The sequence below is a fragment of the Lactuca saligna genome, chromosome 6 (assembly GCF_052625555.1).
Source record: "Lactuca saligna cultivar CGN05327 chromosome 6, ASM5262555v1, whole genome shotgun sequence".
Classification (NCBI taxonomy): Eukaryota; Viridiplantae; Streptophyta; class Magnoliopsida; order Asterales; family Asteraceae; genus Lactuca; species Lactuca saligna.
The window spans coordinates 22,200,819-22,219,494 of record NC_136422.1 but is presented as its reverse complement, the minus strand read 5'-3'; the positions used below and the strand labels follow the sequence as shown (position 1 = coordinate 22,219,494).

Below are 18,676 nucleotides of genomic sequence, written 5' to 3'. Positions count from 1 at the left end.
GACATGAGAATATTTTCCATGTAGTGCTCAATATAAATTACGTAAATATTTAAGGTAAGTAAATTCATGTTATCATGTATGTTTGTATATATTTTGTAACTCGCTAATGAGCAAAGAGATGAGAGTTAAGCTTTTAAATGTAAAGTAATATATATAGCTTTGTTATCAGTAGAATATGTTGAAATACATGGATTTTAACACCAACATCGGGCTGGGTACAATCTAATAACAATTAATAGGAGGGGTAGTATCAATAAATTTTCCTTGAGTGTTTTGGCAGTAAGAAATTTCGTCAAGTCCCGTTATTCCAACTTCGTTTGTTACAATTTCAGTACAGTTGTACTTTCCACTGCAATTGAAAGTAATAGCTTGCTTTGTTGCCGATGACCCATATATATTCGTATACGTAACATCGCTCACTTTTACAGCTGACGCATTTGGCTGATACATAAAATAAAAAAAATCAGTAAATGTTATATATGGAATTGCATTTTAATTTGGTGAGATATAGATTATTTTTATGGATAATAAGCATACCGGTGCGGGGCAATACGCATTTTCAGAATGAATGCAGTAATGTTGATCAATTATAATTGGATTTTCAACATTTACCAGATGAATGTCTTGAAATACAATCCCCCTAGCATACCCCGTTCCATACTATATAAGATATAAGAAATTGATTGATTTCAAGTAACCAGTGAATATTATGTTAAAAACTCCAAAGATTTTCATCAAGTTATATCTAATTTTACCGGCACTGTTTTGATTCGTAATCCGTTTTTTGTTCCTGTGATGTTACAATTTTCCACACGAACTTGTTCAACTGTGTCATAACCACCGTTTTCACCAAGGCTTCCGATACTGCAATATCACATCCATTTAGTGGAGGACAATTTGTGTAAAAGTGATTATCGAGATATAAATATCGTTTTCTAGTACCTTATGCCATGACCAGGTCCGCAGAACACACTTGTTACATTAATATCATACGTGCCACCATTAATAGCAACACAATCATCACCTGTTTTAGTTTCCACAAAAAGAAGTGCATTATAAAGATTTTTTTATACATTATAGAATAACTCAATAAGAAACAAGGATGTTATTATTCTCATACCAGTCTGAATGTTAGAATCATGGATATTAACATGGGAAGAATCACTGATGTCTATCCCATCTGTATTGGGGCTGTCTCCAGGAGCAAAAATTTGAATATTTCCAACATCTACACCTTTACAACCATTGATACTCATATGTAGCATTGGGCTGTTGATATGTTTTGTACCTCTTAACTGAAGGCCGTTACAAGAATTAAAATGTAAAGCCTAAACAAATGTACATGTCAGTTTTCACGAAACTTAAATTCATTCAAGTCCTTAACATTGTAAAAAAAAGAAGGCTTACAGTTGGGCGATTGCATGAATTGGTTTTAGGTTGCCCCTGCAAATTAAAAGGAACTATGAATTGGATGGTTTTCACTTTTTATGTTTCCATTTAATATAAGTGTTTGATATTAAATTAATTCGACCTCCTTTTTCCACCAAATCGCGCCCTGGCCATCAATTTGACCAGGTCCTTGGATCTTGAGTCCTTGCACGGATGTGAAGTATATCCATATTTTATTGTTAATGCAACCTTTCCATCCATCGAGAGTCTTGGGTGCAGTGATGTTACCCAACAACTACCCATCATTTAAAAAAAAATATTAGATTAGTCATAAGAATTTTATAAGAAAATGATATTTAATCAACACTTTATCAATTAACATCTTAGCCTCAAAGGATAGATAGCTGTTAATTTTACCTTAATATTTACAGTTGGGGATTTGCATGGACCATTGAATGCCACCGGGTTTATCAAAAATGTCTTGTCTGATGGAATTATCATTGTCGATTCTGGCGACATATCTCCACATAAATCATCCCATGCTCGAAGGAAAGCCTGCAACAATGAACGTACATAGAAAAAGGTTAACTGATTTTTGCTTTCTTTAATTTGCATGATACATCAATCTCTTTTGATTCAAAATTTGAAGATATTATTAATATACACTGGAGTCATCTGTATTTCCATCTCCTTTTGCACCATAAGATGTTACATCGTAGGTGGCAACACTTGTGATTATCGAGCCAAATGATAAGCAAGACAAGCTCAAGAAAACTACCATCAAGAAACCCTGCAGATCGAGAAAAGGTGGAGTAGTTAAGAATAATATTGCATTTTTAAGTATCCATGCATGGACAATCTGAGTGAGAATATGTTAATTATCTTACCATTTCTTTGAAATCAATTGAAGCAGGTAACTCTGATCTTGTGTTTTGATTACACTTGCCATGCCCTTTCCATTCATTTCCTATAAATACTGTGAGAAAATGATGGATTAGCTAAGATCATATGTATGAAAATTTAGATTCTCCCACTTCAAAATAAATGCATGGATTGAGTTGATTATCATTTATATGTACATATATTTATCATCAGGAGTATCTTTGTGTAAGGAAATATAAGTTTTTGCGTTCCCAAATAACTTTTAGATTTTATATGAGATACGATTTCATAAAAATGTTTGACCAATATATATATTGCTATATATATTGTTTGACTGTGATTTAAATATGGTATTCGCCGTTACCACCTAAGAAATAAACAACCACCCAATACTAGTTAAGATGTTTTTTTTCTTTGAAGTAGCTTTTTTTTTCTTTGAAGTAATATTGCTTCTGTTACAAAAAGTTGAATTTATAAAAAACGAAGTTATAACCCGTAGAAACTACGGGTATTACAATTAAAAATTTTACACATTCAACAAAAACTAATAACAGTAAAAAAAAACTATATAGAGTTATAGTCCTATTTTTTCTATAAAATAGATTTGGTACCCATCATAAAAACTTCCAGAAATGGTACTTGTATGTGTTGTTTGTGCAGGAAATTACAAAGTAATAAATAATATAACAGTAATGACGTAAAAAAAATGGTACATCAGTTAACAAAAAGATGTAATACTTTATAACACACAATAAAATGAATGTTATATCAGAAAACTCCAGAGCTAGCCGCTCTCGCTCGACCCGTGGAATGTAGCGAACGCAGAAGATATCCCAGAACTGCTCCCAAGTAACTGCGGGTCTTTGATCATCAAAATATGACCCAATCATCAATCTTCGCCAGTCCTTTGCCCCAGAGCTCAGCAGATTCAGGGCACATTTGACATTTTGGTCAGTAGGACATTAACACATGAAGAAACACCTCTCGTAACCAGAAGTCACACTTGTAGAATTTGGCATAAAGCCTCTCCGATCTCAATACTCTGAGAACCTCTCTCAAATGCTCCTCATGCTGCTCTCAAGACCTCGAATACACTAAAATATCATCAATGACCACGATCACCGAACGATCCAACATATGTCTGCATACCCGGTTCATGAGATCCATGAACACTGTTGGTGCATTGGTGAGGCCGAAAGACATCACCACGAACACTTAATTCCCATAGCGAGTCCTAAATGTTGTCTTCAGAGTATCTTCCTCATGAACTCTCATCTGATGATAACCAGACCTCAAATCGATCTTGGAGAGCCAAGATGCACCATGCAATTGATCGAATAGATCGTCGATCCTCGACAATGGATAACGGTTCTTGACCTTCAATGTGTTCAACTCCCCGGTAATCAATGCACATCCGGTGTGAACCACCCTTCTTCTTAACAAAAACGATCGGTGCTCCCTATGGTGAGCTACTCGGCAGGATAAATCCCTTTCCAAACAGCTCCTAATGCTGCGAGAATAACTCCTACATCTCTGGTGGCGCAAGGCGATAGGTTTCCTTGGCGATAGGTGCCGCCCCTGGAAGCAAATCAATGCGAAACTCCACCCGCCTCTTGAGAGGCACACCCGGTAACTCTTCGGGGAATACGTCTGGAAACTCGCTAAGCATCGGAACCCCAACGGTAGCTGCAGTCAACTAAAAAGCTCTCCCGCGAGCCTTAGGTGCCTCGGCCTTCACTGGCCGACTCTTAGTAGCTCAAATAGTAGCAGGTGCAGCTCCCTGCGCTGACCCCTGCAACAGTTGTGGGCATTCGGCCTTCTGATGGCTGGTCTGGTTACATTGAAAACAAACTATGAACCCTTTGGGGCAATCGTTGGCTATGTGCCCCTCCTTGCCACACTTGAAGCAAGAACCTTCTCGATAGAATCCCTCGTGACTCTTGCCGCACTTCTCACAAGTGCAACCCTTCTGGCCTCCTGATCTCGAATCAGCAAGCTTTGCCCGCTTGGTCGTCAGCTGAGACTGTGCCGACCGCCTATCCCTCCTCTGAGACTCCGCCTCCTCCCTTTCCCGAGTCTCTAGCTCAATCTCCCTCTTCCGAGCATTTTCCTGGAGCTCGGAAAATGTTTGATATGTCGATTTTTTCATGAACTCACGAATGTCTCTCCTCAGTATGCTTAAATTCAGCATATACGTGCGTGCTCGGTAGACACATGCTCAGGGCAAAACAACGCCCTCGCATTAAACATCCACGTGATCACAGTCATAGACTCTGTCCCCTACTTGAGGGACAAGAACTCATGGGCCACCCGTTCCCTCTTCACCGGAGGAACGTACTCGTCTCAAAACATAGTGGTGAACCTCTCCCAATAACTCCTAGACTCCCCCCCCCCTTCTGCTCTCTCAGAAGGGTAAAAGACCATTTTACCCCTTCGTGAGTCTAAAAGTTTATTTCTTAACCGAACCCTAAAAATCAACAAAAGTCAACGCCCGCAAGTACGCTGCTCGTAATAGATCCCTACGTTGGGCGTACTCGTCCTATGTGCTCGTATCAAGCTAATCAAACCCTACGCCCCGCGTACTGGGATTTACGCTCAGCGTACGTCCCAATTTCACTATTTTCCCACTTATGGTCTTAATCAGTTAATACATTGGCTCAAAATACAGATCTGGACCCCCTACAGTCTCTTAGTCCATAAAGTCAAAGACTTTACGCCTTTGCATGCATGGTTTGGCTTTAAACACTCAAAACCTTCATCAATTTTCTTCCTTAAGCTCATATCCCATGCATGGTTAGTTCTTATTGACCAAGATTGGCTTTAAACACTCAAAACCTTCATCCATCTATGAAAATCGATATTAACACCCGAATGCTCTCAAAAGGATCCTCAAAGATGTCGTGGTACTATATATTGACCTCGGTATTCAAATACATGCATCCAAAATAACTTCTGACACCACTTATTATGATGCTGACTGGGGTGCTAATCTGAACACACGACAATCTACATCTGGATATTGTGACTTCATGGGAGATAACCTAATTTCATGGTAATTACAACGACAGGTAGTCATCTCACGATCCAGTGCAGAGGCCGAATATCGTAGTGTTGCCAATGCAGTCGCTGAAACTTGTTGGCTCCATGACCCTCTTCATGAGCTACATTGTCCTCTTCAAAATTAAAGCCATCATTGTTTATTGTGACAATATCAACGTCGTATACATGTCCTCAAACCCGGTGCAACATCAACGCACCAAACACATAGATATTGATCTTTATTTTGTCGAGACACAGTTGCCATTAGCTACATACGAGTTCTGCATATTCCCTCAATTGATCAGAATGTTGACATGTTCACCAAGGGTCTGGCTACTTCGCTCTTCTCATAATTTTGAACTAGTTTGAACGTCTGACAAAATCATCCCAATCAAACTATGGGGGGATGTTAGTGTATCAATATATTGTATTATTAGCTTAGCACACCTAGTGTATATTCCAGGCCCATGTATTATTGTAATTGTATATATATTTGTTGTATAGCTGGTTTGAAGGACATGAGAATATTGTCTCAGTATTGCTCAATATAAATTACGTAAATGTTTAGGCTAAGTAAATTCATGTTATCATGTATGTTTGTATATATTTTGTAACTCGCTGATGTGCACGCAAGTACCCATTAATTTTAATATTTATAACCTAACAAACTTAGACTAACTATGCACTTATAGGCAGTGTACCTAGTCAGATTACAGTATAGCTTAGGTATGTCGGGTGTCGGTCACAGGGAACGGTGGATTAATTTAATATATTTGATTATAGGTTACAGGTCACACGAAAAGAATAAAAGAAATAGTTTAATAAAACCCAAACTAATAATTAATTAACCATTCTCGATAAACTAACAGGACAACAAATCTCTTCAGGTACTTTGGTTTAGACAAATTCCACCTTAAAAACATAGACAATTGCATACACAAATTCATTTATTCATGTTCACCGATTCCTAAAATGATTAGATTCGCATTCACTATAACTAATCCTTTAGCAAACCAGTCAATTCAAACAGTGATCAATTGGTTAAACTAACATGCTTCCTAGTGTTCAGTTCGTATCAAGCAAGACTTGTAAATATAGTTAACCAAATTAGACATTCAATTAACCTCTTGTTGATGGTCATCAAACAAGGCTCACACATTAACTTACTTATTCCCATGTTAATCCTAGTTTCACATTTGTTATTCCTAGACTTATAATGTCGATGGTCATCAAAATTATAAGAGACAAGCAATCAAGCATATGTTCATACAACTCAATTCACTTAACAATTAACAAAAAATAATCATCATTAATACATAAGGATCTGTTAACAAGCTTGGCAAGATAAATTAAACATAAACAAACTATTCAATATAGCAATTAGTCTAATAATCAAAGCTTCATTCACTCATAAACACAAAGTAAAAGGTTTTTACACCCAAGTCAGAAACTAAATACAGAATAGTAACACAATGGAATGCTAAACATGGTCACGTTAACAGCGCATAGGATTACCGACACGTATCCGCTCTCCAACCCTTCCGATCTCCGCTCCCGTTAGCTTAACGGCCTTCCGGCCGCCTTCTATACCCTCAAAACGGCTTAACAGAAGTTAATTGTCGACTAAATTAGGTTAGAAGTCGAATCCTCCCCCCTGGTTAGCTGAAAATCGACTTTTATAATCTTTGTAGCCGACCTAAGTACGCTGGGTGTACATAGGATTACGCAGAGCGTACTTAGGATTACTACCCGATTTGAAGTTATCTGAAACCAACCTGTACGCGACGCGTACCCTTTAATTACGCGGGGCGTACGTTGCTTTTGGGCACTACGCTGGGCGTAATGCAATGTTACGCGGGGCGTAACCCACTTCTTCAGCATATTTAATTCCTTTTAGCTCCTAAGTCTGGTTTCCGCTTCAGTCTTTTCTTTTGTGCATTATTGACAACGAATAGCTGCAAAACATAATTCAAAGTACTATGAGTACTTTTTAGTTCTAAAATAGAATAAATAAGGCCAAAATATTAAGATAAAGTGCATAAAAATATATATAAAAATACACATATCAAAATACCCCACACTTAGCCTTTGCTTGCCCCAAAGCAAATTTACTTTTATTTTACCAATATTGCACTAAACAATCCATTTAAAACTCAACCATTATGCCAAGACCTCAACGCATGCATTTTTGTCTAAAATTTTCCTAAAGTACCCCCCATACTTTAAATACTCACAATCTTCATAAACACTTGCCCACTTTTTCCGAACAATGCTCATTTTATGCAACCCTCCGAATCCATCCGCAGAAAACCTCCTAACCTCAAGGTATTCTTAGTTGAGCAACCTAAGCATACATAATCTAGAATTACAATTTATGATACCGAGCGGGGTTATGTTTTTGGTCCATGATTTCACTAAAATAAGGGAAGCCACAAATGCACTATAACGTATATTGGCTCAACTAAACATTTGAGTTCTCATCGGATCATCTCATACAATATTAGCAAAATTTTAAATTATCACTAGATTTTTCTAAATTAAACTATTATTTCAAGTTTTCTTTTAAAATTTTAAATTTCCCTAAATCTAGCAATTTCCAATTATTATTTCATTTTTATAATTTACTTTTACCGACCCCCTACCCCACACTTATTTCATAAAATGCCCTCATTGTATGCTAAACAAATTAAGAACATAAAAAGGGAGAAAAAGGAACAGACTCCCCTGGGTAGTTGTGGCGAGATCGAATGGGGTTGCTATTGGTTGCTTCAAATATTGCTGAAAAACTGAAAACTGGAACTGCTGCTTTTGAATTTGCCGAAAAAATAAAATCAAGACCGCCATCTTCAAAAAATGTGGCGCAAAAGATCGCAAACAAATGCAATGTATAAAAAACCATGAAGTGGGAAAGTGTCGACCACGTCGTCTCGTCAAGAATGACATTCTCTTCTCGCGATGAAAAATCCCCCACAACATAGGAAAGTGTCAACCATGTCGTGGCAGTCGGGATGATACTTCTTCCTCTAACAACAGTCGGACCTAGCTGATGAACTTACTGCCAGCTTTCTAAGGGCGAAAATTCTGCAGAGATCTAAACAACCAAAGAGCATCAACATGGAAAACAAAAGTAAAAACAAACTAAATTAAAGATCAATTACACACCAAATAAAAATACTTAACTAAACTAAAAATAACACAAAATAAAAATAAAAATAAAAAGGATAACTAAATCACTCATCATCTCTATCATCCTGCTGCTGCGTCCCAGAAGTACCGACCCCATCATATCGTGATTGAAATGGTGGTGGATAGGGAACCGAATACTGAAAACCCTGGTGGGCAAAGAATGCGGTCAACGCATTCCCTTGCCACCGCTGTTGCGTGTCCACATGTGCAACATAGTCATTAAGGTTCTGGACCCTCATGTCAACACGATCAATGCCCTGAGCTAGGTAGCGCATGTCGATCTCCGACTCAGGTCCCTGCTGCGCTCCTCGATGAGCAGGTCTACGCCCCGGGACCCGTCTCGGCTGTGGCTCGGCGGCACCCTCCTCATCTGCCACATCATCTGCTCGTACTCTCAAGACACCATCGCCACCCCTCTCCAATACACGCATCGACTCTAACAGCTAAAGATTCATCGACCTCATGTCATAGAACACCATCGATCTCGTGATCTCATGCGTCAACAACTGATATGACCAGGCTAAACGCGTGATAAAATTCCCTCCGCATATCGGGCTGTGCCCCCTAAGTCCCCTGGCCCTCCGTCCCAAATATACAGCCAAAGCAATCGGAAGGTTCAAGTGCCTCCCGGGAGTAACTAGCGCCCATAGGAAATAAAGGTTTGTCGAAGGCACTCTCTCACTGTTCTTGTGATGCGTGAGAGAAATAGAAATCAACCGGTGCAACATTCGGTAGGTAGTAGACCGAATCATCCCCCCTCGCGCGGTAGATGGTGTATAAACTACCCCTGTAATCTCGGCCCAAAAAAGTGTTCTCGTTATAGTCATCTGGCCGCTCCGTAAGACAATCAGCAAGGAATGCCAGGAAGTGGACACTCCTCGTCTCATTGGCTGTGTAAATACCCACCCGAGTCGCAAGGTCTATCACACTGCATTCCCGGCTCGCTCCACCTAGTCTGAAGGCAAAAGTTGTCCTGTCATCGAGTTCCTTCCTATGATCATAGGAAATTGTAGCGTAGAACTCCAGCAAAAACTACCGATAAACCAGCTCCTAGATCCGGAACAAACGTGCCCATCCCTGGCACACAAACAAGTCCACACCACTCGCGTCCGAGTGCGTGTATTGCAAAAATCCCTGGATCAATGCAGCTAGTCCAGTCCTGGAAGGCAATTCCCAATCGAATGATGGTGCTATATCAATTTCTTTGGTGAGAAGCAAGCTCAAGTTGGTGACATAACGCGCCCAGGTAGCATCGTTCAGCGTTTGCAGAAATTGTAAAAAACGATGGTCAGTCACATCCTCGGGTGGGTTGTTCCTTTGCGTCCTTCGAGCCATAATCTGCACAAATAAATAAAAACACAAAACCAAACAAAATATGGTAGCATTAATAAATTTTAAACCAACAAAATTGAAGCTGGATAGGGACATTACGCTGGGCGTACATCCAGTGTACGCTGGGCGTACGTCCAGGTTCCACAGATCTACGTCCCGGTTACTTTACTTGTGCTAAAATGATAACCCAACTCAAAATAAACACAGCAGGGCAGCAGACTGTTAATATTTTTGTGGTCCAAATGCAGTAGGAAAAAAAAAACGTGACCACCCTTAAAAATCAATCCCCATTATCTCGTAACTAGTGATAATCAAGTGTAGCAGTCAAGAGCTTGAAGTCAACAGGGGTACGCTTGGCGTACGTCCCCGAGGTCAAATCGATGGTGTGGGACGGGATTAAGACGAAATTAGGTCTGAGGGTTTAGTGTATTAACCGGAATCGGTCCATTCAAGCCCTAATCAACACTTACATTTGCGAAATAGACCCTAATTCAAGAACCCCATAAACCCTAGATTTCGAACAAAGGCTAAATGCAACTTGTTCCTTCGATTGAAACACAAATACATGACATTGAGTAACCGAAAAGCTTACTTGTGTGTTGAATTTGACAAGAAAAGAAGCAAAATCGTAGATCTTGGAATGAAGTCGCTGGTCGTCGTTCGTGTTTGAGAGAAGAGTTCTAAAAAAAAATAAAGAAGAAGTCAAAGGGTCAAAAGATATACCTAGTCGCCGTGTTACGCGGGGGGTAACCCTATCCCCATGAAATTCAATACGCGATCAGATGTTTAATTACGCTTGGCGTAATGTAACTTACGCGGGGCGTAAGTTTAATTGGAAATTTCTTTCTTTCTTTAATTTAATTTCCTTTTCTTTTTATTATTTAATTAAGGGACTTAAACTTTAATTATTATTATTTTTTTCTTTTTAATTTCTTCAGCTAATGATGACTTCACGATGAGTGATAAAAAAAATAAAAAAATATGAGACGTCATAACCACTTATCTTTATCGAGATCAAACGACAACGGTTGATCAAAAGCCTTTGCATGCAAGAATTGGTTTACGAAAATACCCGCTTTCGGGACCCGTTAGAATATTTCTTTTGTTTTCCTTGCACCTTTAACTAAAAGCGGAACAAGAAGTGACTTAACTAGTCAAGAACAGCAAGAGCTCGGTCTTCCACTTATCCACCACAATACGCCTCGCTATACTACGCCTCCTGGATTGAGTTGCACAAATCAACAAAGTAGTAGGCTAAGCAGGTCAAGAATTCCCTAATCGCTTTCATTCTCAAAACCCATGCAAAAAGTAACGTCAAACAATGTGTACAATCCCAAATTCTTGCAAATAAAAACAGAAACCTTCCCGACAAGTGAAATGATATCATCGGAAATCAACTAAAAATAAAAACTAACTAAAACTAATAACGAACAATCAAATAAACTAAATTAATGGCTTCTAATTCTCCATCTTCAAGAAGACGTTTTGCAAGAACCTTATATACATACTCTCATATATATTTAGCACACTGCCAGTAGTTTCGACTACAGTTTAATATTATACCTAAAACAACATTTGGAAATTCTCCAATTCCTGATATTTGCATTAGTAAAACTTTGTAATTTTGAACCCCGACAGAAAATAGTGGAAATTTACTCCAACTGTTGGTCCTTTTTTCTTGTATCACGGACTCATGGTATGCCAAGTCCTTTTTTATGATTTGATCGATATCACATCTAGACTAGTGGTGCTATTAGAATCAAACCTCGTTTGCTATATGGTTGAATACATATTTATTCAACCATGTTTTTTATGTTATGATATAAAATTTGATACAAATTATATAACCACATTTAACTATTTAAGTGGTTACCAATATTTCACAAATTTATCCATGCATATTTGATATAAAATATAAAATAAAATTTTGGATAAATTCAAGTCTATTTTATTAGCATATTAGCACAAGTTAATAAAAAAACATGCATTAAATTCTAAGGCACAAAATATTAAGAGATGGATGGTCGGTTAAGCCGCTAATGTTGAAAATGTTAATAACTTTAAGCTACACTTCCACTTAGAGCTACTCCACATATATAAATATAAATAAAGGGAAGAAACCTCTACTTCCTGTGTATCCCTTGTTCAACTGATTATACAACTTGCTTCCTGCAGCTATAAGTAACCTAGTGCCGATTGTGGTCACTCACACCACCAAAAGTCTTACCCATCAAGCAACACCTTCTTTCGGCTTCCCCCAAGAATATTAACCTTAGGGAGTTTCTTCTTGATATGTAACAACAGAATTATAAAAAATATTATATTGTTTTATTTTTCTATATTTCCTAATTTGCCCTTCTTTAAATACTAACCGTAATAAGTGTGCTACGCTCCTCCTCGTCCTTCTCCTTTTTCCTTTACTCTAAATACTCTTCATAAACAATAGGATTAGCTGCTGCATGTGCCTGAAAACACATATAAAACATACAATAACAAATTTGTTTAAAGAAAAAAAAGTAAAATCATAATAACTAATAAGAAAGCATAAAGGAAATAGGAAATTACCTTTTTATAAAGACGAAAATCAATAAAGTACCCATGCATGTCTACTAATATGTTGGCACCTTTTATATCCCTGATAAAAAGCATAATATAATTGTTATTACTTATTAGCAAGAACAACATAATCACATGAAGCTAAATTCAAGATTAAAAAATATGAAAGAGAGAGTTTAACTACCTGTGAACTGTATTTCTTCCAATATGATATTATTTTGAAAGAACAACATATTAGTTCCAACCTTAAATAGGTTATACAACATATATGTTTATTTGTTTAGTGTAAAGTACATTGGTATGTTCATTTGTTTGGGATTAATTAAGTAAAATGATACGTTAAACGTTGTTTATAGATCGAAATGACATTAAATAGAGAATGGATATACACAAAGAGACTCACTAGGAATGGGGCTTTAAATACCGAATTTCAACATTATGTCAATTATTTCTTGGACTTTGCTTACACGAATGCAACAAACATCCAACATAGTATTGTGGAAGGGGTGGAGGTTTTTGAAATTAGATACTTATGTAAGAAATGCAAAAATCGTTATTACAAGACAAGAAATTTAGTTGAATTGCATCTATGCCAGAATGGGTTCATGGAAGATTATATGCTTTGGTATGCACATGGGGAATTATATCCAACACAAGAAATTGGTCAATGTTCAATCTCTGAAACGGCTCAAGACAATGATGAAGGTGTGGGTGATTATCGTAGATACAAGCAGATGATTATGGAAAGCATGCATCAACTTGAGGCTTCTTACTATTAACAGGCTCCTTATTGTCAACAAGCAAAACAAAACCCAAATCAATCATCCCAAACCTTCTATAAAATGTTGAACCAAGTTAGCGAGCCTTTATGGGACGGGTCCAAAAAAGCTTCCACACTCTCCACGACCACCAGATTGTTGAATTGGAAATCAAAGTGCAATGTATCAGACTCTTCATTTGATAGATTAATTCCTATAATCAAAGACAGTCTACCTATAGGTGAGAAGCTTCCTAACAACTTTTACGCGACCAAGAAAATGTTGAAGCCATTACAACTTCCTTCACAACGAATTCATGTATGTATAAACCATTGCATGTTATTCTATGGAGATCATGCTAATCTGGATCGTTGTATAGTATGTAATGAAAGTAGATACATGGAAAAGGGCAACAAGGTTCCTAATTTGGTCATGACTTACATGCCTATTGGACCTAGACTTCAAAGGTTGTTCTATTCAAAGAAGACGGCTCAACATTTGACTTGGCACTCAGATCATCTGATAGATCACGGAAAGATGATGCATCCTAGTGAAGGTCGAGCTTAGAGTCATTTTGATGAAGTTTTTCCTGATTTTGCACAAGAGACACGTACTATCCGACTTGGGTTGTGTACCGATGGGTTTAGTCAAAATAATTCAAATGGGAGTCCATATTCATGTTGTCCAGTGTTTATCACAGTATACAACCTACCTCCTTGGTTGGCCTTAAAACATCAATACATATTGCTTCCTTTGATCATTCCTGGGCCGAAGAATCCTGGACAAAATTTGGATGTTTTCCTACAACTTTTAGTGAACGACTTAAAGATGTTGTTCATAGATGGCATTGAAACTTATGATGCCCATCGAAGGGAAAATTTCCAGATGAGAGTTGTATTGATGTGGACAGTTAGTGATTTCCCTGCTTATTCAATGTTGTCCGGGTGGAGCACACATGGTAAATTAGTTTGCCCATATTGTTTGGATCAATCAGAATCATTATGGCTTCAAAAGGGAAATAAAAATTGTTGGTTTGACTGCCATAGAAAATATTTACGCAAAGGCCACACTTTGAAAAAAGATGAGATTAATTTTTAAGAAAAACAAGACATCAAAGAGCGAAGTAGATATTCCGTATGCAACCGGAGATGAAATTTGGCAGACAGTCAAATATTTTAACATTGTTTATGAAGGGACTCCGTATGGTCCAAATTATATAAATACAGATGGTTTTGGAGTGACACATAATTGGGTAAAGAGGAGCATTTTTTGGGAGCTTCCCTATCGGCATCATTTATTGATCCGATATAACCTTGATCTGATGCATATCGAGAAGAATGTGTTTGAAAATATGTTTCATACAAGTATGGACACCCCCAAATCTAAAGATAAATTGAGCGCAAGACAAGATCTTGAGATGCTATGTGACCGACCTCTTCTAAACCCCGTCCGGGACAAAAAAGGGAAGGCTTGGATCAAGAAAGGAGACTACACTTTAGAGAGGGTCAATGTTAAAAAAGTTTGTGCTTGGCTGAAAAAGTTGAAATATCCAGACGGATATGCATCAAATATAGGGATTTGTGTGAACGTAAAAAATGGTAGTTTTTACAGTTTCAAGAGCCATGACTGTCACGTCTTTATGCAACGGTTGCTTCCACTTGCTATTAGAGGGTTTGTTCCAGATATGGTATATGAGGCCATAATAGAGTTTTGCATGTTTTTTCGAGTATTATGCTAAAAAACATTGCATATGGAGGACTTGTACAACATGAAACGCAGTATTGCTCAAACCATCTGCAAGTTGAAGAAAATATTCCCTCCTAGTTTCTTTGATTCCATGGAACACCTAATCATACATTTAGCTAATGAAGCAATTCTTGGTGGTCCGGTGCAATATAGATGGATGTATCAATACGAGAGGTAATCATTTTGTTTGTAATATTAAGTATTAAACTTTTACATATACTTTTTAGTATTCATAACATGTTCTTGATAATTTCTAAGTATAGAAAGTTGGGCATAATAAAAAGAAGAATTAGGAACAAAGCAAGGGTTGAAGGTTCAATCGTCAATGAACATCTAGTGAATGAAATCGCTACCTGTTGTTCTTTATATTTTGCCCCAACGGTTGAGACACACCATAATCAAGAGCCACGAAATTTCGCACCACAACATGACAACTCTTCAAGTGGAGATATATTAAGCGTATTTTCCTTTCCATCAAGAAGATTACATGAAAAGGGTGGAAAGAAAAGACTCTTGAAACATGAAGAACTTCACAAAGCACACACTTACATCCTACTAAATTGTGTAGCAGTTGCCCCTTTCATCCCAGAATTTGATCGAGCGTCCCAAGCATCATATCAAAACGAACCAATTTTGCTACTTAGAGATAAATACTTTTCAGAATGGTTTAAATACAAAGTAAGTAAAACCAATTCAATCATACTTGTTAATTTTTGTGTTTTTTTCAACAAACATTTTGCATATATGCTCTTTAATGTAGGTATCGAGGGACTTAACTGATGGACGTGCTAAACATTTAGAAACTTTAGAAAATGGGCCCTCAAACGATGCTCGGTCTTACAACGGATACTTTGTAAATGGTTATAAGTTCCACACACAAGAATATGGTAAAGGACGTGCAACGAATAACTATGGACTATACGTGAGGGGTGAGATATATAATGGCGAAGAGTCAGACTACTACGACTTATTGGATGAGATCCTAGAGATTGAGTATTATGGCATTGGGTACTCGACTGTTGTGCTATTCAAATGCACTTGGTTTGATAATATCCGTGGTGTAGTAGTTGACAAAAATAAATTGGTTGATGTTAAACCTACGTCTCGTATTCAAACTAATGACCCTTTTTGTTTGGCATCACAAGCGGAACAAGTATTTTATACACCATATCCTGCGGTGACAAATGAATTAAAAGATCGTTGGGCGGCTGTCAAGACAAAACCAAGAGGGGTATATGAAGTCACCGAAGCTGAAACGGAAGTTGCGCTTGATGGAAGCACTGAAGCAAATGGAGTCTTTCATCTTGATGAGTGGTTTGAGTTACTAAATGAAGTAAATGTTAGTGAACGTTTAAGCCTAGCCTCAAATAGAACTAACTTTGAGCAAATATCTTCCGATGAGAGTGAGGGTTCTGAAGCGGAAAACCAAGAAGATGATACATATGAAGATGATAGAGACGAACCATTTTATTTTGACTACTATGATCCAGATGAGGACGAATGTTAGGAAGTTTGTTTTATGTTATATGGTATATACACTTTAATATATTTGTTATCCAGTTTTACTTTTAAGTTATAATATGGTATGTAGACGTTAGTCTATTTGTTATTTTTCATTATCATCTAACACATTTGACTATTTTTGTTCTATAAACCCAGCATGTCGGATAAAGGCATAGCACATAACCTTTTTTCCGGTTCGTCCTTCGTCGGGTGGTAGGCCATCGTCTTTGCCTGATCGTAGTGGCCTTCAACGCATCCCTCTTACAGGTGGTTCTGTACCAGGAGCTAGGTCATCACCTTTGCTTGATCCTAGTGGCCTTCCACGCATCCCTCTTACAGGTGGTTCTGTACCAGGAGCCAGGTCATCACCTTTACCTGATCTTAGTGTCCTTCCATGCATCCATCTCACAGGTGGTTCTGTACCAGGAGCCAAGTCATCACCTTTGCCTGATCCTAGTTGCCTTCCACACATCCCTCTTACAGGTGGTTCTGTACCAGGATCCAGGTCTGAAACGACCCGAAAACACGACCCAAAAATTTTCATTTTTCCATATAATCAAAACCATAATATAAGTATCATAACATAAACACACGCGATGTATCCCCAAAACATAATAGAATATTGTGCGGAAAACTGTATCATACTACATCAATCCAAAACATCAAGAGACATCCCCATGATAAAAGCTATGCTGCGGTGTGTGCGATGCTGTCACCCCGAGCTCTTCCCTTTGCTTGTGGAAGTACCTGAAACCAAAACTGAAACTGTAAGCACGAAGCTTAGTGAGCTCCCCCAAACTACCATATACCATACAATAACACATAAACACATATTGGGCCTTGCCCACTGCATCGGGCCGAAGCCCGGAACTGCATCAGACCGAAGTCCGGAACTGTTTGGGACCTTGTCCCCTGCATCGGACCGAAGTCCGGAACTAACTGCATCGGACCGAAGTCCGGAACTGACTGGGACCTTGTCCCCTGCATCGGACCGAAGTCCGGAACTAACTGCATCGGACCGAAGTCCGGAACTAACTGGGACCTTGTCCCCTGCATCGGACCGCAGTCCGGAACTAACTGCATCGGACCGAAGTCCGGAACTGACTGACTGAACATGGCATAGCATAACACATCAACTAGCGTAACACATATACGACATTCTACATCGAGCCGTGGCCCGGAACACATAATACTTAACACATAAAACATAGCACACAAATCCTGTTCGAACCACGAAGGCATCGAACATACTAACTACTGCATCGGACCTAAATCCGGAAACTACTGCTAACTGAACGGGCCGGCATTGTGGCCTTAGACCCGTTCCTACCGGAAGGAAACTCACCTCGTAAGCTGGCTGCTGAGTGTGTGGCTCGGAAAGCTAGCGGCGGCTGCTCCTGAATCTCCTCGGCTACAAGTCCATAAACACACTCAATCAAATACTAAACACGGTGCTTGGGGTAAAATGACTCTTTTACCCTTGGTCAAAGTCAACTCTCTTTTGGGCTGACTCGCCGAGTTGGGCCACCCAACTCGTCGAGTCCTACTCTCACTTTTCACTTTTACTCACTACTACTCGTCGAGTCTGGCATCGACTCGACGAGTACCCTCTTGATCCAAGAACTCAGACAATCTTCATCCGACTCGCCGAGTCGTATGAACAGACTCGACGAGTTGTTCTTGATCCCAAGAAGATTGCCTTGGACTCGCCGAGTTGATGAACAACTCGCCGAGTCCCTCCATCATTGAGTTCACCCTCAACTCGCTGAGTCCACTCTCTAACTCACCTCGTCCACTCGACACTGATAAAACTGAAGAACTCGGGACTCGCGACCCAACTCGTCGAGTCATTCTTCCGACTCGCCGAGTTGCCGCCATGCAACAGATTTTTACTTGATTTTGTTTGAATCCAACACATACAATTGATAGATCTGGGTCCAATAAGCTGATTTACCACGTAAAGTTTCCAACTTTACGTGCACGACCTCATGAATAAGGGAAATAAGGCTAAAAGATGCATAAAATGGGTAGATCTATGGTTATCATGCAATATAACTCCAAAAAGACAGTAGATCTGGGCTCTACAACACCCCAACATTCAGATCCATAGATATATCGACTTAATAAGACGTTCATGCAAGTGCAAGGCTTGGAACAAGCATCAACTAGCTCTTAGGAGAGCTCTAATGGAAGTTTAAAGCATATAACAAGATGGAACTCCGGAAATACCTCAATTAACTCTGATTTGGCCTTGGATCTTTGCACTACAACACTTCTCCTTGCTT

The 18,676-nt window shown here is 38.7% G+C and overlaps 1 protein-coding gene across 1 annotated transcript; it reads right to left on the bottom strand.

Annotated features, from left to right (window-relative positions):
• Positions 1–222: 222 nt before the first annotated feature.
• Positions 223–4,539, bottom strand: LOC145002370 (putative polygalacturonase At3g15720). Its single transcript, XM_078961656.1, has 11 exons — positions 4,467–4,539; positions 2,277–2,365; positions 2,054–2,179; positions 1,807–1,944; positions 1,532–1,684; positions 1,408–1,443; positions 1,121–1,328; positions 943–1,024; positions 756–864; positions 538–660; positions 223–441 (listed from the first exon to the last, which is right to left on the bottom strand). The coding sequence occupies exons 1-11, from the start codon at positions 4,537–4,539 to the stop codon at positions 223–225; spliced, it is 1,356 nt and encodes a 451-aa protein (XP_078817782.1).
• Between the last annotated feature and the right edge of the window lie 14,137 nt (positions 4,540–18,676).

Bases quoted from the DNA above. Each gene is read 5' to 3' on its own strand.
- LOC145002370 (XM_078961656.1), bottom strand. From the start codon at position 4,539: ATGACTGTGATCACGTGGATGTTTAATGCGAGGGCGTTGTTTTGCCCT. The intron at 2,366-4,466 runs GTATATGCTGAA...ATTTTCTCACAG, and splicing joins TGTGTCTACCGAGCACGCAC to TATTTATAGGAAATGAATGG. The intron at 1,945-2,053 runs GTATATTAATAA...TCATTGTTGCAG, and splicing joins GAAATACAGATGACTCCAGT to GCTTTCCTTCGAGCATGGGA.